Below are 24,537 nucleotides of genomic sequence, written 5' to 3'. Positions count from 1 at the left end.
ATATATAAGTTACATAGGGTAGTGGTAGCCTCTTTATGGTTGAATAGATCATTCAACGCCTCATAGTTGACTTGGTCAACAAAATCTAGATCTGCATACATCTCTATAGGGAAAGGGAGCAATACTCCTTCTTAGATAATACATTGTAAATTTTTTTAGTCTTATTTATAAGTTACCTCATTAAATTTTCATTGTAAATTTTCCCATTTGATGTCCGTTGCATGTTGGAGAGAGAAAATGCATTGTTAAACTATGTATATTTGGTAGGGGGCAAAGTTGAGAAATTATTAAATTTCTAGATAGAGTTAATGAGTTTTAAAGTTTTCCTTGATTATGGTGAAATATGTTGAAAGTGTCTTATAAATAGGACTAAAAGAGTATATATACATTTATAGTCCTATGGAAACCTATATACAAAACATTATTTACAACAATGAGTCCATTACACCAACCCTGATGGGCTAACAAGAGATCTACTACTCTCAGCCTAAATCTTTACCTTTCGAGCTCTCAATGTCAAATCCTATAAGAATAATAGCCAAGGATGAGATAAAAGTCTTAATAACCAAGATAATTCATTAAATGTCTACTAACAAGATTAATTCTAAATAAGTAAACAAAACTATTTCGTGTTTGAAATCTATAAACTCATATATATATATATATATATATATTTTATAATGATTTTTACAAAATCAATAACATACTCGTATAATAATCATCTATCCATGGAACCTCCAAACTCCTTAACCAAACCCATAGACTCTATTGGACCAATTACAGATTGGTTTGAACGTACCTTTAGTGATAGAAACACCCAATTAAAGGTATTTTATTCCACTTTTGGACTATAGATTCCCCCTTTCACACACACAACACAATAGAGGTATTATTAACTCCTAACTATACATTTTTAAGCATTAAGGAGTTACCAGACTGCACGAATGTCCTATGATAACAGTCCCAAATATAATACTACATCAGATGTCTCATAGTGCTAGCTATGAAATTTTATCACACACATCTCCACACACTCAGGGCGAACTCTCACCCTCTAATATGATCATGCCACTTTTACATGCAAATAATCACATTTGCACATTTTCACATAATTACACACAGACACAGACACAGACACACACACACACACACACATTAAACTTCCTTTTTAAAACCATAGTGAATACTTTAGAATATCAAAATTATTTGAATGCTAAAATGTGCAACTTTAACCCCTCTCCAAAGTATTCTTTCCTTGTGATGCCAAAGCTAACAGCCTCAAACATGACCAGGAGGGTAATATTCCCTAATGCCTTCTCTAATATATCCTCATCAGTAGTTAGAGTGCTTATTTATGTCTTTTGAGTCAAAATCTCATGTGAAGTAGCAAAAATAAAGTGAATAACTAAACAAATAAATAATAATATTATATCATTACTACTTATTATTCTGTCAACAATTGCCATTGTTTTTGGGTTGTCAATATTGCTTTCTTTTTGATCATTTACCTTTTTAGGTGAGCTGGCCTCCTTTCCCAATAGTGGGTCCTTCCTTATGGCTTGTTGTGGAGGGACTAGGCCCTCCAATTATTTGCTACTCCTTATACTAATTGCCATGATCCCTTGCCTGGGGTTGACTTCAGTATTACTTGGTAGTTGACCTTATGGATGTTTAGATAATACGTTAGCTAACTAGTTCATTTGGGTCTCCAAGTTTCTGATGGCTGTTTGATGTTGTGTCTCTAAGCTTCTGATAGTGGCTTGATGTTGTGCCTCCATATTTTTAAGTACAGTCTCAATAGTGGATTGTGCACTCATCTAAGTTCTATATAGCTTAGAGATCATACCCTTTAATTTATTAAACTTTTCATTAATGTTAGAGGGTTGTTGGGGTAGAGCCAAAGGTTGCTTAAAGTTTATTGGCTTTATGCCTTCTCTAGTCCTCCATTGAAAGTTTATGTGGTCTTTCCAACCCTTATTGTATGTGTTGCCAAAAGGGTTGTAGGGCCTTCCTTGACTCCTTCTCTGGTTCTAGGTGGCATATATATATTAGGTCATTGCAACCTGATTGTAATAATTACCTTACAAAGAACCATAAGATACATCAGCAGAATTAACAAAAATAGAATGATTAGGAGTAATAACATTAGAAATTAAATTTCAAATATTCTTATCAAGGTCTTCTAATTGAGTAGCAACAGCAAAGCTAGTTCTACTTGATAGGCTTGGACCTTCCTCTAATGTCACCTTTTTAACATGAGTTTCTAGCAAGGTACTCATAGATAAGCATCATTTGATCTACTATTCCTTCTCCTCCATAGCCATCAATAGCTATATCAACCATATTTTGGTAAGTCATCATCAACCCCTTATAAAATTTGTCAATGATCATTAAATGGGCAAAACTATAGTGTGGACACTGCTTTAATGAGGTATTATATCTTTCATAGGCTTCATGGAATAGCTTCCCTAGCAATTAGGAGAAATTAGAGATCTTGTCGTGAAGTTTTTCAACACAATGTGGCGAGTAGAACTTAGACATAAATACGTCATATACCTACTCCCGTGTAGTGAATGATCCTTTAGGAAGGTTTAAAATCTGCTCACTAGCATGATCGTGAAGGTAGTGAGTGAAGCGATGTATGCGAAGTTCATTATCACTTAGCTCATTAGGAGGAAGCATAGAGATAGCATGGAAGAACTTCTTTATCAAAGCTAAAGCGTCTTCAAGTGGCCTACCATTGAATGATGGAAGGCTTTTTAGATGATATGTCTTGAGTTCATAGTTTCTAGCTTGGGTGCTCAGCTAGATGGCTGAAGGGGTAAGAACTACATGAGGAGTAGCGATATCCCTTCATTGAGGTGCAGTAACTAGCGTGTGATCCTCCATTAGTGCCTCAATGATAGAGATTTCCTTTAGAGATTTAGGTTGATTAGAGTTTTCTTGCTTAGGTCTCTCTTGAATTTTCTCTTGCCTCTTCTTTTTCCTATAGTCCTAGACAATCATTTAATTTCATTATTAGTGGGAGTCAATTCAGCTTTTAAGGATTTCTTAGAGTGTTTAATTTACATAAGAGATCCAAGGACAATAAAGAAAAAAAAATAAAGGATGATGAAAAAGAAATAACAAAATTATATATCTTCCTTAGCAATTGCCAAAAACTTGATTGGCCTCACAAGTGCATGGGATCAACGTAGTAATAAATCCAAAGTATTTCGGGTCAAACTTAGAGGAAGATAGTGATCTTTATTATTTTAAAAAATAAATGAGGATTTTGTTTGGAAAATATTTAGTAACTAAATAATGCAAATAAATAAGCAAATTGATAAAAGTGATGAACTAACCAATCAGACAAGTGTTAGGGATCATGATTCACCTGCCAAGATGGATTATCCTAATTTAATTAATCATATTCCCTTTTTTTTTATAGTGACAATCTTTTCTAAGGTGTCCTAATAACCTTTTAGTATGATGTATTTAATTAGAGTTAAATCTTGCTCTCGCTAAATCCTACTCTCTAACTAAATCATGAAGCTATGATTTAAGCTACCACAAACATCTAAATTATTTTTAATTTAGTTATTTATGTCTATCTCTCTAGGTCTAAGTAAGTTTTTTACCTTTTAGTTCATCAAACCATCCACAGAAAATCCATATAATGGTCATCATATATAAAGAGGAATTAAAATGAGAGAGATAAATATAAAAGCAAACATAAACTTCATAAACAAAAATTATTGTTCAACAGAAAAAATAATTAAAATTAAATAAAGAATAAAATCTATCCTAGCAAGGCCACTCCTTACCTTGACTAGTAATTTAACAAGAACTCATAAAGTTAAAGCTACAATAAAAAAAAAGACATAAAAAGAATCTAAAGAAGAAGATAAGAGAGAAAGCTTCTAGCTCAGAAGACTTCTCTAGAAAAGCATGAGATATGAAATTGTCATTCTCCTTTACTTGACTATTACTTTCTTAATCTTTAAGTGGACTGACTATAATAATGGAAAAATGCTTTTTGTAACATCCCGAAATTTTAAAATTCGGATTTATAAAAATAAAATAAAATAAAATATCTATAATTAAATTAAAATTTAGAATAATTTGATAGAGGTCTAGAGTTTGAATTTTACTAAGCAAAAGTTTAGTTTTATTTGATTTTTAACTATGAAAAAAATTACCAAAGTTGACCCGGGTTTTTGTGCAATAATAAAAAAATATTGGGCCCTTTCTTGTAATTTTCTCCAAAATGTTTTAGCATCAGTTTTAAAGAGCAAAACAGACCAGAAATACAGAAAAGAAAACAAGGAAAGGAAAGGAAACGTGTGAGAGAGAGAGAGGAAGAAGAAAGGAGAAAGAGAGGGAGTTAGGTTCGGATCTAAGAGTCTTTGCGACTGTTGTGAGCTCGGCTACACGATAGGTAAACTCCCTACTTCAATCCTCTTCCCTTTCTCTTGATTTTCTTCAATTTTTGGAAGAGGAGATTTTTGAATTTTGATCCTAAAGGCTTTATTCTTATAAGCTTTTGTTTCTTTGGATCCTAGGGAGCATGTTTTGAGTTTCTATATAGTGATCTAATGTTTTGAGTGGATAATTGGATGAAAAGAGGTGTTTTGGGCACAAAATAAACCTTGAGAAATTGAGTTTTTGATCTTCAATGGTTTAAGCTTATTGATTTAGTTATAATTTTTCTATTTGAGCCCAATAAGATTTAAATTAAGGTTTGGTTTTCATTATAAGGGCTAATGGTGAAAGTTGGTGACACTAAGTGAAGGTTTTTAATTGATAAAAAATTATATAAATTGGAAATTAGCCTAATGATGGCTAATAAATAGTTTTGATAGTTAAGTGATACTATGTGAATGTTTGGTTTAATATATGGACCATTAGGGTGGATTATGACTCATTGACCCAAGTTGTGTGGTAAGTCTTCATTAATGCTATTTGTCATGATAAGTGATGTGGATCACTTATATGTTGTAAAAAATTATTGGTAGAACTTATTGAGAAGTAAGGAACAAGCCGAGCCCTATTTTGTACAAGGGGAACCCTTTTGGTACCAAAGGGTTGAGGTAACAGGGGAATTTATATTTCTTATTACTTTGTTTTAGCTATTTTTGAATAAATATTACTAGTTATCATGCATTACATGTTTTAAAAGATTAAATGTGCTTTATAAGGGGTTATGGGGTACTACTTTGATTATAGTGCAAATATGTTTTCTAATTGTTTAATAACAATGTTTTTATGGAAATGAGATTTATAAATATTATACTACTTTAGAGTGTTGAATGGTCAATACTCAGGAAAGATAGACAAGAGTAAAAGGCATGATCTCGGTGGGAGTTCACCAATGAGAAGGTGTGGATTTTTGATATTCTATGGCACACTGTTAGTACTCAGTATTGTCTTACGTATTGTGGGCTCAGTGCACTAAAGTGGTTAGTGTATTGAGTGTTCGACACCTCTCAGTGGGGGAGGGAATCCAACATATGAAGTGTGAGGTTGAATGCCTAGGCTAAGGTAGCCCTCACATGGAAAGTAAGTTGGGCTGGCTCTGGGAGGGAGTTAGCTTCAACTGCTTAAGATTTACGTCGAAGGGGCATAGGAGGTTCGGTAGATTAGATCATGCCTTAGATTATGTTTTGTGCCTGTGGAGGTACAAGTAGGTATAAGGTTTACCTACGAGTTAAAGAGTGCCAGGGGGCATTCTGTTGGTCATGAAAGGCCATACCGGCTTAGGTCATGCATTCATGCATTTTAAATGGCTAAATTATATACTATGTTGAATTTATTATTCGTTTATTTGATTATGGCTTACTTTGTAATAATCAATATAGATTTCACTGTTATTGAGACTGTGGTTGTCTCACCCCTTTCTTTTCAATATTCTAGGTCCAAGCGAAAGATCCGGTGGTGGACGGGGAAAGGAGCAAAGCTAGGGGTTTGCTTGTGATTTGTAAAGAACTGCAACCCCTTTCTTTTGAGCAAATATATTGTAATGTATTTAGGATTGGGGTGCCAGTAGGATATGATTATGTATGTGTGTGTGAACATGTGTGGATTGTGTGCTTGTGTATGAATTTTTGTCTGTTTGCAGACTTGTGGCTAGGAAACTTGGTTATGGTGTGTGGTTTTGATGGATTTACTTAGTAGACCAAGTTTCTATTACAAGCAGATATTTATTTTGATATATATGTGATTTTATAAGCAAATGCAAAGTGGTTGCGTTGCAAATGATGTGCTATGGGCAAACATACACCTTGGATAGAGAGAGTGGGTGTATAGGCCCCACAAGGAGCTCTGAGCAAAGTGAAAATGTTTATCATATGTATTTATATAAATACATGGTATTTAGATTGATTTGTGACCACTCTTGTATGATTTGTGCATTTTGGGGGTTTAGGGTCCATTTTGGGAAATGGCACCCGGGTGGTTAAATTTTGATGTATGGGGGTTTTCCATCATTTGAATGTTCTATCAGGTGTTTTTAGTCTTATTTGATATATCCAAAGTGTTTCCACAGGTTTGTGACCATTAGGATGAGATTTGGACAATTTTGAAAATGGTTTTTACCAAAAAGCTGCACTTTTGCATCCAGGTGTCCAAATATTAATCCGATCGTTGGATTTCTCTAAAATTTGGGTCACAAGTAAAACCTTTTATAAGCTTCGTGTGAGATTTGAAATCACATCGATCGGATATCGGACGGAGAAACGATGCACTTCGGAATTTGGTCTGGAGGTGCTGTCATGACAGTATTAAATTGCTGTCATGACAGCTACAGTATTGATGTTGTAACCTGCATAAAATTCAATCCATTCGTTGGATCTTTTCAAAATTTAGTATGCTAATAGTATTCTTTAAAAGTGACATGTGAGCTTTAGAATCACTCCGATCGGAGTTTAGATGATGAAATGGTGCACTTTAAAAGTTGGTCCGGAAGTGTTGTCATGACAGCTTTTTAGCTGTCATGACAGCAAAAATAACCAATTTTTTAACATGTCTAATTTTCAATCCAACCGTTGGATTTTTTTGAAATTTGGTATGCTTATAGTACCCTTTGAATGTGACGTGTGAGCTTTAAAATTACTTCGATCAGAGTCGAATGACGAAACGGTACCTCTCGAAAGTTGGCCCAGGAGGGCTGTCATGACAGCAATTTAATGCTGTCATGACAGTATCTTTTTATTTCACTTTCGTCTAGCTTGCTTTCGCGTGCTATAGGTAGAACCTATAAATTTTTTTTAAAGGCTTTAAATGTTTACTTTGCAATTGTGTATTTGCTTAGTGATTTAAATGGTTTGTTTCCTAAGTTGGTTTTAGGATTAATTCCTTAACCACACTTAGTTTATTTGAATTGTGTGATTTTTGGATACACTTGGGGCAAGTGTTACACTTTTCATTGTAATATGTCTATACATTTTTTCAGTCTTGCTCATCGAGGGGCCTAGTAATATCTCTCAATTAATGTGAGGGATAAATTTCATCTTGACTACTCATGTTCCTCTACATGAATATCACTAAACTCAATCATAACCTTTATGATCACCTGGTTAAAGGTAACTTTTGACTAAGTCAAAGTTCAGATGTCATTATATAGGAATCCATGATGATCTTAGGTCAAAAGGCTTAGTGACATGATTACATATAAGATAAGCTTATGACTTGTATCATGTAGCTTTCTCATAACAGGTTCGTCTAGCACCTTGAACCCTTTCAAGTGCCTACGACTTTGATTTATATCTCTATAATTAATCAAAGTCATACTAGTCTTGTTTCATCTATGATCTTTCATAAATGACCGACTAAAGACATTTAGAAAAATCACTATAGTAACCAATGATACAGTTATCATAGTGAATATGCAATTAATATAATAACAAAACAGAAATTCATTAAAAAACAATGTTCATAGTACTCCCTTTATCTCAAATTATAAGACACTTTTAAACAAAATCTCACATACCAATAAATCTTATTAAATACACTTAACAACCTTATCTTTCCAAAACAAAAATATAAACTTCCCAAAATACCCATCATTTAAGATATTGGAAAGAGAAGTAATAGAAATTAATCATAGAGAGAGAAAGGGTAATATTGAAATCGGTGCATTTAATGAAACCTTAATCTACTCAAAATATCTTATATTTTGGGATGGATAAATTTTTTTAAAAGTGTCCTATAATTTGGGACAGAGGGAGTACAATGATTGGCTTTAGAGCATAATTTTCAATACTAATTTTTCTCTTACCCTTAAACATATACCAAGTACTTAACTCTTGCTAATGTATTTAGAATTTTTTTTAATTTTGAGATCATTTTAATTAATAATTTAATTTAACTATCTTTCCTTAATTTTGATAAGATAAATAAAAATATTTATATATAAAGTATTTAGGAAAATTTAAGGGAGAATTTCAATTAAAGACCTAAGAAGACACATAATTTTTGGTGGGTCCTTAAAGAATCTGTAACTTCAGTTTAGTCCTCCAGGATTAAATTGAAAATAAAATTGAATGTGGAAAAGATGAAAATACTCTCAGTTCAAATATTAAAAAACCATCAACCACCATTGCTGGAGCACCACCGCCGATGACTAAAGGTGAGTGTAGAACCCATGACCTCTTGGCTCACCAAAAAGATATGGACCATCAAGCCATTAAACCCATTCAATTTTATAATGCAAAAAATTATATATATAATAAACCTTATTTTAAAATTACTTGATTATTACATTACTTGTTAATCGCATAACTTTACTTATTAATACCTTAATAAGACTTATTAATTACTTGAATTTACTTGTCAAATCCATGATTCCTTCAAATGAACTGCATTACTTGTTAATAATGTAACTTTACTTGTTAATTACATAATAATACTTGTTGCTTTTTAATATTTGAACTGAGGGTATTTTCATCTTTTCTACATTCAATTTAGTTGCTTTTTTGACACAACAATTAAACAAATCTTGTTATGATATTAACAAGTCAAGCAGTGCATTTAACAAGTATTGTTGTGTAAATAACAAGTAAAGTTACATGATTAACAAGTAATGTAGTTTAGTTGAAGAAGTCATAGATTTGATTAGTAAATTTAAGTAATTAACAAGTTTTGTTAAGATATTAACAAGTAAAGTTACGTGATTAATAAGTAATGTAGTTCTATTGTGAGAGTCACAGACTTAAACAGGAAAGTTAAGTAATTGGTAAGTCCTCTTAAGATATTAATAAGTGTAGTTATGCAATTAACAAGTAATGTAGTTCTGTTACAGAAATTATACAGTTAACAAAAAATGTTAAGTAATTAATAGGTCCTGTTAAAGTATTAATAAGTATAGTAGTGTGATTAACAAGTAATATAGTTTTATTGTGGGAGTTATGGGATTAACAAAAAAAGTTAAGTAATTAACAAGTTTTGTTAAAATATTAACAAGTAAGGTCACGTGATTAACAAGCAACATAATAATTAAGTGATTTAAAAATAAGGTTTATATATATATATATATATATATATATATAATTTTATGTATTATATGATGGAATAGGTTTAATGACTTGATAGTTTGTAACTTTTGGGTGAGCCAAGGGATCATGGGTTTTACATCCACTCTTGCCCACCTTTGAAGAATTTAACTCTCCACCTACCATCGGAACTCTGGCAATGGAGGTCTAGTTGCTATTGTAGCCAATGAGGCTTTGATCACCGACGGTAGTGCTCTGGTGATGGTGATTAGTGGTTTTTAAAATATTTGAACTAAGAGTATTTTCATCTTTTCTATATTTAATTTATTTTTAGTTTAATTTTGAAGGATTAACTTTAAATTTTAAATTCTCTAAGAACCTAATGAAAATTATGTGTGTTCTCAATTCCAAAATTTAACTAATTTTACGAGGACACGCATGATCAATTTTTGAACTTTTCGTTCGAAAACGTACGCCCTTGTTTAGCTGGAACCTGAGAGATCTTTCTTGGCTTGAAAATAAAAAAAGAAAAAAAGAGGGAAAATCCATTCGCGCTTGCTCTAGCTGCTTTCTACTCATTCTTCAGTCACTCTAGTACGCCCTTTCCCTTCTCCTTCTCCTTCTCCTTCCTGCCTGCGTTGGACGCAAATTTCAAAAGATTGAGACATCGTTTCTCTCTTCTCGATGGCCACCGAGGAATCGACCTCTCATTTCTGGAATCTAGGGGTTTTGGATGCTGTAACGGCTGATTCCTTACAAGAGATCGTAGATTGCTACAACGGGTTCTGTGTCGTCGTGCAAACTCTTCTCACTGGTGCCGGTGACCTCTCTGTTGGCTCCGAGTTTGTTGCTCTCGTTCATGGCCTCATCAAACGTGGATTAGAATCGCTGGTTCGGGATCACTTTCTTCAAGTGCTTGAGGTACAAAAGCCTTGGCTTTAAGTAACGAGCTATATGCTGCCATTGGCTAGTTGTCATATAAAGGTCGAAAATTTAAATTCATTTGTGTGGCAGGAAACATTTGAGAGAAATGGAGCATCGAAATTTTGGAGACATTTTGATGGTTACAGTAATTTTGTGGATTTGAAGAAGAATAATGAACTTGATGTGAGTATATATGAACCTTTCTGGATGTTTTGAACTTGATTGATGAATCGGAACTTTTAGTCATTAATCTGCTTAAAGAGTTGATGCTATAAACACTCCAAACAGATTAATGAGGACGAGATTCAGCAAGATTTGTGTAACGCTTTGGAAGAAATCTCTTTGGAGAAGCAGTATCAGGAGAAGTGCTTATTAATGTTGGTGCATGCTTTACAAGCTTATAAGGATAGGATATCAGGGGAACTACATGATTTTGAAGCAGAAAGAGATTATTTTGTCTCAAAATATCAATTTATTGTCTCCTCTGTTCTTATGGCTTCACTTCCTCGTCATTTTCCTGGTAATAAGATGTTTCAATTGTTAAAATGATTTTCATTATTGTGACGTTATCTGTGAATCACCCGCATTGAATAAGTATTAACTATATGGTCTTTCTTTATTAGCATGTTTAGACTTGAAAGGATGAAAACTCAAATTTTCCATTCTATTTCTGTAGATTGATCACTCTAGAAGCAAAGAATATTTTTATTTGTGTGAGCTTACTCATTAGATAAATTGTCCTCTTGCCTTGTGAATCTCAGCAGCGAGTTCAAAAAATAAGAAGAATATTTGACATCATAGCTAAACATTTAGATTGTGAAGTTAAAAATTATGAGTATCGGTATATGCTTAGTTAGGTAATAATGGGGGTTAAACTTATGAAATGGATATTTGCTTACTTAGATACTAATGGATACAACTGCCTAAAAGTCAATGTTATCGTAATTCATCATTTTACCACTCCTCCAATATTGTCATCATGTCATGCTTTAAAGTCGTCATTTCAAAACTTATGGGTATCTATTGATATAGACAGCCAGCACACAGTGTTCTGTATTTGATTTATTGGTGCTACCTCTTCACCAATCTCTTCGTTTCTGCAATTTATCTAAATAGCTGCATGAGATTTTGCTATCATTAGATCCATCAAACTGGCAATATAGTTCAATCCATAAAGCAATGTGACAATTTTGTCCCAAGATCTTGGACCTTCTTAGAAATATTATTGTTTAATGTTTATAACATCTTCCTATCTGCCCAACTTCAATTTATTCTTTTATTTGGTAATTTGTGCTTGATAAGCTTGTCATTTTCTTTCATTTCTTTTATCTATCCTTGTATGCTTGATTTGTTTTTTTCCCTGTTATTACCAGTGATACTTCACTGGTATTTTAAAAGAAGACTAGAGGAGTTAAGTACAATCATGGATGAAGAGTGTAATGATGATGCATCTCAGAGTAAGGATGACATGGATTTAGATGAAAAAGGCAAAGTCTGTACTAAGGTTGGTGCAATGGATGTTGATGATTGTTACAAGCACAGTAGGTTCTTGGAAAACAGTAGATTGGTGAAGAACACTGGGAAGGTTGTTCTTGATCTTAGAAGTCTTGGATTTACTTCTATGGCTGAAGATGCTTATGCTTCAGCTATCTTCTTACTACTAAAAGTGAGCACATTTGCCTTCTCTTTATATGTGGGTATGTCCCTTGTTATGCATCTAATGTTTTGGTGATATTAATTTCTCTTTCTGGTCTGAATAACAGGCAAAAGTACATGATTTTGCTGGTGATGATTTTAGGAGTTCTGTTTTGCAATCAATTAAAAGTTGGATCCAGGTTTGTATTGCATATACGTTTGTTCATATACATTTAACATGTTCTTCTTTTGCTATATATAATCCATAACGTCTGGCATGTGCCACATTATTCTTTCATTTGAACTAGACGGAAATTTAATCCCTTATATTGATTCTTTAAAATTCAATCACATGCCTGGTTGTCTGTTCTCCAGTCAAATCCAGTCATGTTCCCATTTCGTCCTCCCTTTGTCCATTTTAGCATGGCCGTCAATTCCGCTTAGCATTTCCAATCTAAACAAATGTAGGCCACATCCTATCAGTTTGTTTCACTTGTTCAATCATGCCTCATTTTACTGTATCATTGTTTTCCTTATGATATAGAATAAATTCATCTGCATCTCCAACATGGATGTCAATAAATAAATTATGAAGATGACTTTTGGCAAATTATTACTTTGAAAGGTAAAAGATTGATTATTTGGGGTAATTAGTAGAGAATACATTTTGTAAGGATTATATGTGTTTCTTTTGCAAGATGATAGTTTAGGATCTGATTTTATAAGAATGAGTTTGTTTACATTTTGTTAAATGTTTACTTTCAGTTCAGAATTATTATTATCATTACCACCACCACCACGACTAGTCTAATAGTTCTTATATATGTTGAAAAAGGGAGCTAAATTGAATTCTTAATGGTGTTGATGGAGAGAACTGATTTATGGTTGGTTGATAAATTTATATATGTTGGATTGGGGCTGTTACTGTGCAACATCTTCATATCAATGTATGTAAAATTTATTATCTTACTATGCTGGTTTGTGCTGATAAATAAGCTCCTTTAAAACACTAACTTATTCTTCTTATAACTGGTGTCATATTGTGCAGACTGTTCCTCTGCAGTTTCTGCATGCCCTTCTTGTCTATCTTGGTGATTCTATTAGTTACGAGAGTACTTCTTCAGGTGTTAAATCACCTTTAGCACCACAGCCAGCTTCATTCTGTCCTGGGATTGATGCTCCATCTGAAGGGCTTGTTAGATGGAAGTTAAGGCTGGAATATTTTGCTTATGAAACACTACAAGATTTAAGAATAGCAAAACTGTTTGAAATAATTGTTGATTATCCCGAGAGGTAGTTCATTGATTTCATTTCTCTGTTTACCTACTAAAAACAAAATCACAATGTTCTATTATGGAACTCTGAATTTTGTGTGTCTTGTGTTCTGTTTGTGGCCTACTTTTAGTAAATTAAAGTATTAAACTATGAGGTCAGCACTCTTAATCAACTTATGTTAGGCTTTGGTACAAATTCTAAAATGCTTTATTGTGGATGCATGACTGATTGAACAATGATGTGCTTTTGATTGATATTCTATCCCTTGCTTAATTTATTTCAATATTCTAATCAACATTGAAAAAAAAAAATGTTTTGGTACAAGTTTAGATACCACCAGTAACCACTATAACCTTTTCATACACATTTTATTATTAATCCTTATCAAACCAGAGCTCACTGGCATATGTTTAAATTTACAAGTACTTATCTTCCTTTTTCTCTTTGGATCTATGTAGCTCCCCTGCAATTGAAGACTTAAAATTGTGTCTTGAATACACTGGGCAACATGCAAAGTTGGTGGATTCATTTATTTCAGCACTACGTTTTCGCTTGCTTACTGCAGGCGCTTCAACCAATGATATTTTGCATCAATATGTTTCGACTATTAAGGCCCTAAGGATAATAGATCCTGCGGGTGTTTTTCTTGAGGCAGTTGGTGAGCCAATAAGGGACTATTTAAGAGGAAGGAAAGATACCATAAAATATATAGTGACTATGCTTACTGATGGGACTAGTGGAAATTCAAGTGCATCTGGAAATCCGGGAGATAGTCTTCTTGAAGAGTTGAACAGAGATGAAGAAATGCAAGAGAATGTTGGCACTGATGATGACTTCAACACTGATGACAGGCAAGCTTGGATCAATGCCACACGGTATATGTTTGCTATCCTCAATGGTAGTTGGCTGTTTTTTCAATTTTCCTTACCTTTCTCAATATCTTAGTGTATCTTTTCTGCTTACCATATTACAAAAATCAAGTTTTTTTCCCTAATAAGTTTTCCCTTTTAGCTGGCAGCCTGACCCTGTGGAAGCAGATCCATTAAAGGGTAGCAGGAACCAGAGGAAAGTTGACATACTTGGGATGATTGTAGGCATAATTGGTTCTAAAGACCAACTAGTTAATGAATATCGAACTATGCTTGCAGAAAAGCTTTTAAACAAATCTGATTATGATATTGACTCCGAGATACGTACTCTGGAGCTCCTTAAGGTATGTGGCTAATTTGATGATGCCTGTATTTTTTGACTGACGCTGAAGATACTGTGTTATTTCCTTTTTTACATCCATTTTTCATTTCTAGTGTGTTTATCAAGACAATGAATATTGCTTTCTTTCTGCAGATTCAATTTGGAGAGAGCAGCCTACAGAAATGTGAGATAATGCTCAATGATTTGATAGACTCAAAGAGAACCAATACCAACATCAAAGCTACCATTAGTCAGCCATCTCAGACAAGTACTTTCTGAAATTCGAACTGTTCATTGTTTTTTTATCATTGCTACACACAAAAGTGTGACTTCTATTTGTCTCATTTCTTTTGGCTAAATCTGGCAAGTTCTCTCAGGTTCTGAGATGGGAGACAATCCAATACCCATGGATGTTGTTTCAGCCACTATTATATCTTCAAACTTCTGGCCTCCAATACAGGTTTGCGGGGCAAAAATATTTTGGTCATTAAATTTCATGCAGAGTTGTGGTTATCAGCCACTTATCTTCTAATTTCTAGAGGTTTTCAGTCTTAATATTTTTAAGCCATAAATAATGCAGCTCATTTCTTAATTTCATGTGCAATGCACAAGGCTCATATCTGTTTAGCATAATTTTAGGCAATAAGAAGCAAAAGTGTTTGATTCGTGTATTACAACTAAACATGTCAGCTTGTGCTACTTATATATATATATATATCAAGGTTTAGCCATCTGACTCTTTTTACAAACAAAATAAATTTTTAAAAATAGATTCTTTTGATTGTTGAGTACGCTTATCATTCTATGTTGTATTTTATTAATCTCTTCTGCATTGAACGCTTTTATTCAAATGCAAAGAGTCAGTTTGATCTGATATGTAAAACTTAAGGATATGTTATATGACCTATGATAAAGTTCTTCCAATATAATGATATGCATTATTCTAGATATCTAACAGTTTCAAATGTTTCCCTGAGATACTTTGTGTGTTGTGTGATTAACCTTGAAAAGTCTTACAGGATGAACCTGTTAACCTGCCCGGACCTGTTGACCTGCTCCTTTCTGACTATGCAAATAGATTTCATGAAATCAAAACCCCCCGTAAGCTACAGTGGAAGAAAAGTCTTGGTACTGTCAAGGTAGGTCGCTTGATATCTTTCATGAGAATTTTTTGTTTGTGGTTATAATTTACAAGGTATGAATTTACTGAGTGATATTGCCCCCTCCCTGCCTTCTGCCTTTATATGATAGTCTTGACAGATCTGTTAACATCATTATTTTCAATTTTTCAGCTGGAATTGCAGTTCGAAGATAGGGCAATGCAATTCACTGTAGCTCCTGTTCATGCATCTATTGTCATGAAATTTCAAGATCAAACGAGGTATTCATTGATAAGCTGACACCTATTATTTTGTCTTTCTATGTGAAGTAATTTTTTTTATCCTTCATTTTCAGTTGGACGTCCAAGAACCTTTCATCTGCTATTGGAGTCCCAGTGGATGTATTAAATCGGAGGATAAATTTCTGGATAAGCAAGGTTGGTCTGATAGACAATTGATGCGACTCTTCCTAGCTTACTTTAGGCTCTAGTAAATATTTTTATTTTTGGTTACATCAACAGAGTTTGAATTCTAGACTGTTTCCCACTGCCCATCACACCCTTACCAAATCAGCTAGGCCTAGCCTCAAGTGGCTGTATACATTTGCCCCCCTTAATGTTACTCTTCCTAGCTTCAACAACAACAACAACAACAACAACAACAAGCCTTTATCCCACTAGGTGGGGTCGGCTAACTCTTCCTAGCTTCCTTCTTACAAATTTACAAACTTAACTGGTTAACCTGTGGTAACTTGTCATGAATTAGTGTTCATATTATTTAGCAAGTAATTGATATCCTGTTGATAAAATGCTGATCAATTTTATTCTGTGTAACTAATATCCAGTTTCTAAGATGCTGATGGATGCTGTAACTGAGAACTTTCTAATTAGAAACTGTAGAAGACTGAGTTTAGATGTGAGGATGGAATAATTTTTACTTGCCGTCTTTCTTGTTTCCAGGGTGTCATCACAGAGTCTCCGGGGGCTGACTCCTTGGACCATGTATACACCCTTGTGGAAAAAATGGCTGACACGAGTAAGAATGGAGGCAGTAGTGGTAGTTCCCAAGAGCTTCTAGGAGTTGATGAAGAGGAAGGGAGATCTGTGGCCTCAGTGGAGAATCAACTTCGTAAGGAAATGACAGTGTATGAGGTATGTGAAATAACTATTCCATACTGTGTGAATGGTAATATCTCCTAGTCAGATTTTGAAACATTCATTTGGATTCTGAAGTTACATTGTGAATTTCTTTCATATGTCTAATTAATTAACAAAATAAAATTTTCACAAATTGACAATTTTTATTTTGCTCATTATCTAATATCTTCTGGTATTATAGGCCTTGGAAATGTTTTGGGCCTCAGGCAACAAAATGCTTCTATCATTCACCACAGTAGGGAGAACTATTCTATGAAAATTGAAGTTAGGAAAATAGAAGCTCCTTTAGTAAATACTCCATCCGTTTCAAAATGTCTTTCTAGGAGAATTTTTTTTTTCATATTATTTGTCTTTTTAGACTGCCAAAGCACCATTTGATGATACTTTTCCTATTTTACCCTTAAAGGCATAAAGTACTGTGAGCACATTAATAGGATATACTCCACATAAATGAGGGGCAAATTTGGTAAAGTGTATCATACTTTTACATGTTAGTTGCATTTCTTAATCTGTGTGTAATAACTTTAAAGGACAAATATTTTGAAAGGAGGGAGTAAAAATCATTCCTTTGGAGTTTAAAAGGATTACTAATTTTGCCAATATAATAGATTTTAAACGAAAGTGATGGTTTGAACTGGAGTGCTATGCAAGGGTCTCTTCAGGCTTAAAAGCAAGTGAATTATTGGCATGCAATGCACGTGAGTAATGCCATTTAATTATTAGCATCGTCTTGTTGCAGAAATTTATCATGGGCATGCTCACGAACTTTGGTAGCATGGCATTAGATCGAATTCACAATACTCTTAAGGTAAGAACTGTAAATTGTGACGGCAACGTTATGATCAGTTAGATTCATTCCATATCTTACTCTTGCACAGATGTTCTGCATTGCTGATCCACCTTATGACAAGTCACTCCAGCAACTACAAAGCTTTTTATCTGGTCTAGTCTCTGAAGAGAAGTTAGAACTTAGAGATGGAATGTATTTTCTGAAGAAGTAATGGGCTGATTGAATTGCAATCAACCTTTATGTCAGAAGCTTTAAAGCAAATGGGTAAAATTTCGCAAACTATTCAAAGATTTCTCAATTAGCAAAGATTCCACACCATTTCGAACTGCAGATAACAAGATAACAAGTTAACAAGATAGTTGTGATTTTCTTTGCTTATTTGCTCTCCCCCTTGTTTTGTCTTATTTGATGTATAGCGAAGAGTCAAAGAGTGAAAGATTTCCTTACTGCATTTTCTTTCCTGCCTTGAGAAGTTGACTTTGGTTTTTGTGCCCAGTAGATGTAGATCCTTTGCAGATCCGTGTCTGTCTCTCCTTATACATGAAGAGAGAAAAATGATATTTTAGTTTTAAATAAATATTATCTCCATCCCAAATTATAAGACAACTTTGGAGGTATTTTGTTTTGTTGTTCCGAAATGTAAGACAATCTGACAAAAATAAAGTTTTATTGATGATATTTTTTCAACATTACTCTTCAAGTAGAGAGGTAATTGAAATGATTGTAGTGTAATGATTAAGTTTGTAGGGGCATTTTGAAAATTTATAGTTTTTTTTTTAGAAAGTAAGTTTGTAAAACATTTATAGTATAAGGAGTAGGCTCCGCTGACAGTAAAGATTATCTCCCTTGAGGTACTGAGAACAAAGGGTAGATCTCTCCTAAGTTGCTACATACCTAAGGGTTGGGAATTGAACCTTGAATTACTTGTTTAAATGACGAGAGCCTGTACTACTCATGCCAACTTTAGTTGGTGTAAAGTGTAATTATTGAGCTTTATTGATATGCGTAATTTTGTCTTAAATTGTTTTATAATTTGGGATGGAGGGGTATTTAATATAAGTTTTTAAGTTTAATCTAGAGATGATTTATAGGCATTGATTTGCACCACGTTGTGAGGAATGTGCATGCGTGTGGCAGAGGAGCATCCTTGGGAAGTTTTCATCGATTGGTATTACTGTTATCATAATGGGAGTTATTTGAGTCATTTACTCTTAGGTTTGGTAATTTAATGCTCTCTTGTAAATGGGTCCTTATTAATGATCAAAAATAGGTAATAAATGTGGTAGTTGGAAGTTATGGAAGCCATTAACAATGGTTGTTGGGTGTAATGAAGTTAGATAGAGCTAATGGAGAAGTTATGGAAGCCATTAACAATGGTTGTTGGGTGTAATGAAGTTAGATAGAGCTAATGGAAGTTAATACACCTAATGAGTGTGATTAAATACAAGAGATTATGAGTTTTGGATAGTTAAATTGTTGAAATTGGAAGTAGAAGTATGTTTATGATGATATTAATGATGATTAATATGATTAATTGTAGATTAATTGTCTTGTGCACCATTCGAGCTTGGAAGTAGCTTTGGAATTGAGGGTAACCTTTGATCTATCAAAGGTTCGAGATAACTAGAAGAATTTAATTTGTGCATTTGCATGTTGCTTGATTGTAGAGTATTAGAAAACTTGTTTTGAGTATGTGAAAGCTACTTTTCATGATTATTATAACAAGTTATATTTTGGAAATATTGAAAAGGGTGGTTAGGATGCTTTTGAATAAAAATGAGATGTAATATGAATTTGTGATGTTAATGCAATGAATTGTCAATGTGATTGCTAGATGAAAAAGCTTGTAATTAATTTACCAAATATGATGAGATGATGGCATGTGGTATGTGAGTGGTGATTTATGTTGAGTTGTGAAGGGTGTGAACCCAATTTTGTGATGAGATTATGATGATGTGATTGTGATACATGGTATGTTAAATACCTTGAATTTGAGATGATGTTTATTTGCATGTTGGATGTATTAGGCTTGTGTGTTGCATGATCATGTTTGGTGAGAGTTCATTATAGGGACTAGTGTGAATCCACGTACTATGGTCACTTTTCGGTAACTGAAGGCTATCCTTTATCCCAGTATTTGTTGAGGGACTATCTCACTTTATTTGCTGAAGGACTCGAATTTAACTTTTCTCTACTTGTTTCCTAAGGAGACTAGCTTAGGATTAATGACACTATAGGGATTTGGGAATGGGAAAAGCCATGGCCTAAGAGTGAGTGTAGTAACCTTTGGCCAAGTAATTCCTCGTGATTAGTAAGGTTGGGTTAGTCCATTTACACGGACGTAACCCTATTTGATTAATAGTTCATGATTTCAGTCAGAAGTATCAGGAGGTAATAAGGGAGGTTATTGATTATGCATTTCATGGATTAGTCACATGGTTGTTAAGTTTGTGAGTAGGTGATCTTGTATATTATCTACTTGTGGATATGCCATTGGGTTTGACTCTATGCTTTGAATAGGTTTATATGATAGTATACATATGTTTGCCCATTTTGCATTTTCTATAATTAATTGCCTTCCATGTGTATTTATTAGATTATCCTAGTTATTAAGTCGTTGTACTCACCCTTTGCCTTAACATTTTATAAGGAACTAGCTCCAAACAAGATAAAAGGAAAGCACTTGAGGCATTGGAACTAGGCCTCTAGTAATTTATTTTGAATATGTGTAATTTAAGTTGATAATGCTAACTAGAAGTTCATATTTTGATTAATATGAATACTTACACAATTTACATTTGTAGTTGGAAAGTTGTATTTTAGGTTGTAGGTTATGTGATTGTGATATTTGGGCAGAGCTTAAATATTGGTGTAAGTATGATAATGATTGCATGATAATTGTAAATGATTATATTTAGGATTTATATGAAATGCCTCTCCTATTCTTTTTAATATTAAGAGGTTGAGGGTTGAAAATGAGATATATATGTGATATGAATGTTGTGGTGTGTAGCACAAGTCATGAATTTGTTAAGTGTAGTCTAGGTGTCAAGTTGAGCTTTTGGCACATTGGTGGAGTTTGGAACACCCTAGTTGTTAAGTGTGAAAATATGTTTTAATTGCATTTGGGCATCCAACTTTTTAGTATAAAATAATTTGGGAGTGAAATCAGTGCCACTAGCTTGTTCATTAAAAAAACTTTCTATGAATAGTTAGATTGCATCGATTGAATGACACATGAAGAATTGGGGCACGCCAAAAGTTTTACCTCAAAGCTGTGAAATGATAGCAAAACATTGTCATGATCTGTGTAATGTGTCACAGTGCAAGGCACAAAAGGGAACTGGCCGTGATGCAAGTTCTGTAAGTGCGATGCATCCCTCTGATTGTGTCATTTTTATTTTTTGAACCTTATTTTCAATTGCTTTAAGTGCAAATTGATATATCATGCTTTTGTATATATAGCATTTTTATTTGGATTTATAGTGTTTTAAGTGTTAAAAACTTGGGATTCCATGTTTATTACTTTTATTCTTGAATTTAAGTTTGATTACTTTGGATTTACATTGAGTTGAATTACTTGATTTTGAACTAAACTATTGTGGCAGAAATCATTCTACCATTAAACTTGTAAGTTGTTGGTTTCAAACTTCTTAATCATAGTAGACCTTTGCATTGATCTTTTTCTTTCTACTATGATTAATTTTTTTATAACTATAGTTAAATATTTTATTGGTGTAATAATAATTTTTTGGGTTTGCCCCATAATACCATAGTAGCTCTAGTTATGTAAAGGATGTTATCACAGCGAGAGAGGTAAACAAAAAGGAAAGGGGAAGTGTGAAGTAAATATGTGTTGGGGAGGGGATAGTGGCAGGCGTAATTCCTGTGCATCCATTAGACCAAGTTCTATACTTCTATGTTAAAATTTTTTTGAAACTTGGCCTGAAGCAAATCGAGTTTTAAATTTGTAAGTTTTGAGAAAATATTTTTAAAAATATACCATATGTGTAAATAATATTTTTTGGCGTCATGGTCAAATTGTCCATTTGTCAGCTAATTATTACTTTGTATGGCCTTTATTGATAAAGTTAAATTCCCTTCAACTTTCATGGGTGAGGCTTTAGCGCTCAAATGTGTTCTTATGCTGGCTTACGATTTGGGCAGTGATAACATTCTTTTTGAATGAGACTGCCATGGTTTGGTCTCTTGTATTCAAAAAGGTAAATCTAATTTGAGCAATTTGACTGCAAGACTAAAAAAAAAATTTATTTATCTAAATGCTATGTTTTTAAAAATATTTCCTCAAATATTATACATTTAAATTTTGATCTTATTCAACTTGAGTTTTAAAATTTTTTTTAATAATGAAAGTACAGAACTCAATTTCAATCACGTCAAGTTCTATACTTTTAATATAAAAAAAAAGAGAAGAAAATGTTTTTTTATTCCTTTTTCTCTCCCTTGCCCCTCTTTTCCTTGTGTGCTTGGGTATGAGGTAATTGTTCTCTCTCTCTCGTCCTTTCTTCATGTGTGCTGCAAATTACTATTATAATTTTATATTTATAATTATTTAATAGTAATATATTACTTTCACAATTATAATTATATAAAATGATTAGAAAGATGGTATTTTTTTATAAGAATTTGGATTGCACTAGATTTCTTATTTGGATATATAAAAATTTAAGTTCCAAATTCAAATTTATTCATTTCTTATTACATTTTTTTATAATTTTAAAATTTTTTTATCATAGTCCATTGAAATTTTAATCGTTTCAAACATTTCATTGTCATATTTTTGTATGACAATGAGATGTTTGGAGTTCAAAGTTAAATTTTTGTATATCTAAATAAGACATCTGAAACAATCCAAATTTTTATTAACTTAAACATGCTATAAAGAAGATACCATTCCAGTTCTTTTTATATAATTATAATTATAATTATGAGATTAATATATTACTATTAAATAATTATAATTATAATATTATGATAATATTTTATAATTTGTAGCACACATGAAGGAAGGACTAAGGAGAACATTATCCTATACCCACATACACAAGGGACGGAGGAGCAAGGGAGACAAGAAGGAAAGGACATGGGAAGACGTGCAGCTATCACACCAATACTTTCTTTTCTTTTCTATTTTAATAATAAAAGTACAGAACTTGGTGTGATTGAAACTGAGTTCTGTACTCTCATTAATTTTTTTTTTTAAAACTTGGGTTATATGAAACTAAAATCTAAATTTATAGTATTTTTTAAAATATTTGAAAAAATATCTTTTTAAAAAGTATAGCATATAGATAAATAAATCTTTTTTATAGTATTGCAATCAAATTTCCTCTAATTTGGGTTATCATAGCTCTTTTTATATTTGACTTCAATGCAACTTTTGTTTTTAAGGATGAGTTCGATTGGATGGGAGGAAACATTGTCACTTCCTTCGCTTAGTTTGCTAGCTAAGGATGCAGCAAGCTCTATTTATTATATTTGATTTTCAGTTTATTAAAAGTCAATTTAATAAAATTTTTTTTGATAAAAGTCAGTTTGATAAAAGTTAACTGTTATAATGAAATTTGTGTTTAGATATATTTTTTTAAAAATCAGTTTGAAAAATTAAAAATTGTTTGGATTAATAAAAATTTGTGCTTTTGAAATGTATTTTGAACATGCCATGACGAAAAAGGATATTAATTTATGATAATTTGTAATTTTGGCACATTTTATTGAAATTAAATGTTTTTAATTCGAATTTCAATTTTTGGCACATTTTATTACTTGGGTAATTTTTATTCTCATTTTTAAGACTTTAGTTAGTTCAATTAAATTAATTTAGCTTTAGTTACTTTGTATTTTCAAGAAATTGGAGGGCCAATTTGGTAATTTTTTTATTTTTATTTTAAATCAAATTTTTGACTTTTCAGAGGAAGGGAATGGAGAATTGAAAAATGAAGGAAAAAAAAAAAAAGAAAAGTAAGAGAATGTAGATGAAGGGAGATCATCTTGCATGAAGGGAGATTCGTTCCTCTCTTCCTAGCATCTTCGTCAGCATAACGGAGGAGCTAAAATGCATCATTCAAGCCATGTGCAATGCTGCAAAGAGATGCTTTCAAAGCAAAGGACTCTATGTTCTACCCTGGAGGAAAAAATGATACATGCAGAACAAGTGGTTTGCGCTGTATCACCAAACCATAAACCTGATTCAGGGAAAGCTAGTTCTGGTCGTCGTTCCTGCCATGACCAGACAATGGAGGAGACAAGGACGAGAGACGATGGAGAAACAAATGAGATGAGAGAGATGAGTTAGCTCTCAATCAGAAGAGATGAGTGATAGAACACTAGAATCGAGGGTATCATGGTCAAATATAAGCACACAAAATTAGATGATCCACATTCATGTTTGACAAGCAACCGGATGTAGCTTTGGAAAATTCACATTCAACCCATCTCCAAATGTACTTTCTCAAAGTGCTTTTGTCCGTAAAAAATTCCTCCAAACACTATTTCACATCCCAAAAGATAAAAAGTTATTTTGGGATGTGGAATGTTGGTTTTCCAAACGATCCCTCTCAGTTGATAATAAGCCCCCCTTCAGTCCTTTTTAGTGTTGACTGATTGTTATTGCTTTCTTGTTTGATTTTCATTTGCTTGTTTGTTGATTTTTTTTAGGGAGAATGATAGTTAGGTCTCAAAACATTGAATTAATACCAGTTAAATTTCTGACAGTTTTTTTATTCAAAAACAAGTTAAAAATATTGATTCAAATTATTACAAATCCAAAAGTTTTAAATACAAATAAGTATTTAAATATTAAATATAACTTTTAGATTGTAACAAATTTTTATTTATAATTGTTTGAATTGATATTTATAATTCATTTTGTAAAAAAATATTATCAAGGATCTAACTGTTGTTATAATTCTTTTGAAACCTAACTATCGTTTTCCCATTTTCCTACTTTGTTAATAGAACTAGGAATATAGGCG

At 32.8% G+C, this 24,537-nt stretch overlaps 1 protein-coding gene across 7 annotated transcripts; it reads left to right on the top strand.

The window, feature by feature from the left end:
- The first annotated feature begins 9,991 nt into the window (after window positions 1-9,991).
- Window positions 9,992-24,149, top strand: LOC129322272 (anaphase-promoting complex subunit 2). Of its 7 annotated transcripts, none has more exons than XM_054968489.1 (18): window positions 9,993-10,391; window positions 10,485-10,577; window positions 10,683-10,914; window positions 11,768-12,060; window positions 12,158-12,229; window positions 13,078-13,322; window positions 13,763-14,179; window positions 14,316-14,517; window positions 14,649-14,763; window positions 14,864-14,955; window positions 15,515-15,634; window positions 15,788-15,876; window positions 15,951-16,032; window positions 16,555-16,746; window positions 17,492-17,560; window positions 17,631-17,806; window positions 20,755-20,905; window positions 23,476-24,149. In XM_054968489.1, the coding sequence occupies exons 1-16, from the start codon at window positions 10,155-10,157 to the stop codon at window positions 17,751-17,753; spliced, it is 2,673 nt and encodes an 890-aa protein (XP_054824464.1). In that variant the 5' UTR covers window positions 9,993-10,154; the 3' UTR covers window positions 17,754-17,806; window positions 20,755-20,905; window positions 23,476-24,149. The 7 variants fall into 7 exon arrangements, with proteins under 7 accessions (XP_054824467.1, XP_054824464.1, XP_054824463.1 ...); XM_054968488.1 differs by lacking the exons at window positions 20,755-20,905; window positions 23,476-24,149 and adding exons at window positions 19,083-19,154; window positions 20,193-20,494; XM_054968490.1 differs by lacking the exon at window positions 20,755-20,905.
- Window positions 24,150-24,537: the final 388 nt, after the last annotated feature.

This window comes from Prosopis cineraria, unplaced genomic scaffold (assembly GCF_029017545.1).
Source record: "Prosopis cineraria cultivar Desert tree isolate PC_DT_omini unplaced genomic scaffold, ASM2901754v1 PC10, whole genome shotgun sequence".
Lineage (NCBI taxonomy): Eukaryota > Viridiplantae > Streptophyta > Magnoliopsida > Fabales > Fabaceae > Prosopis > Prosopis cineraria.
This window is presented reverse-complemented; position numbering and strand designations above follow the sequence as displayed.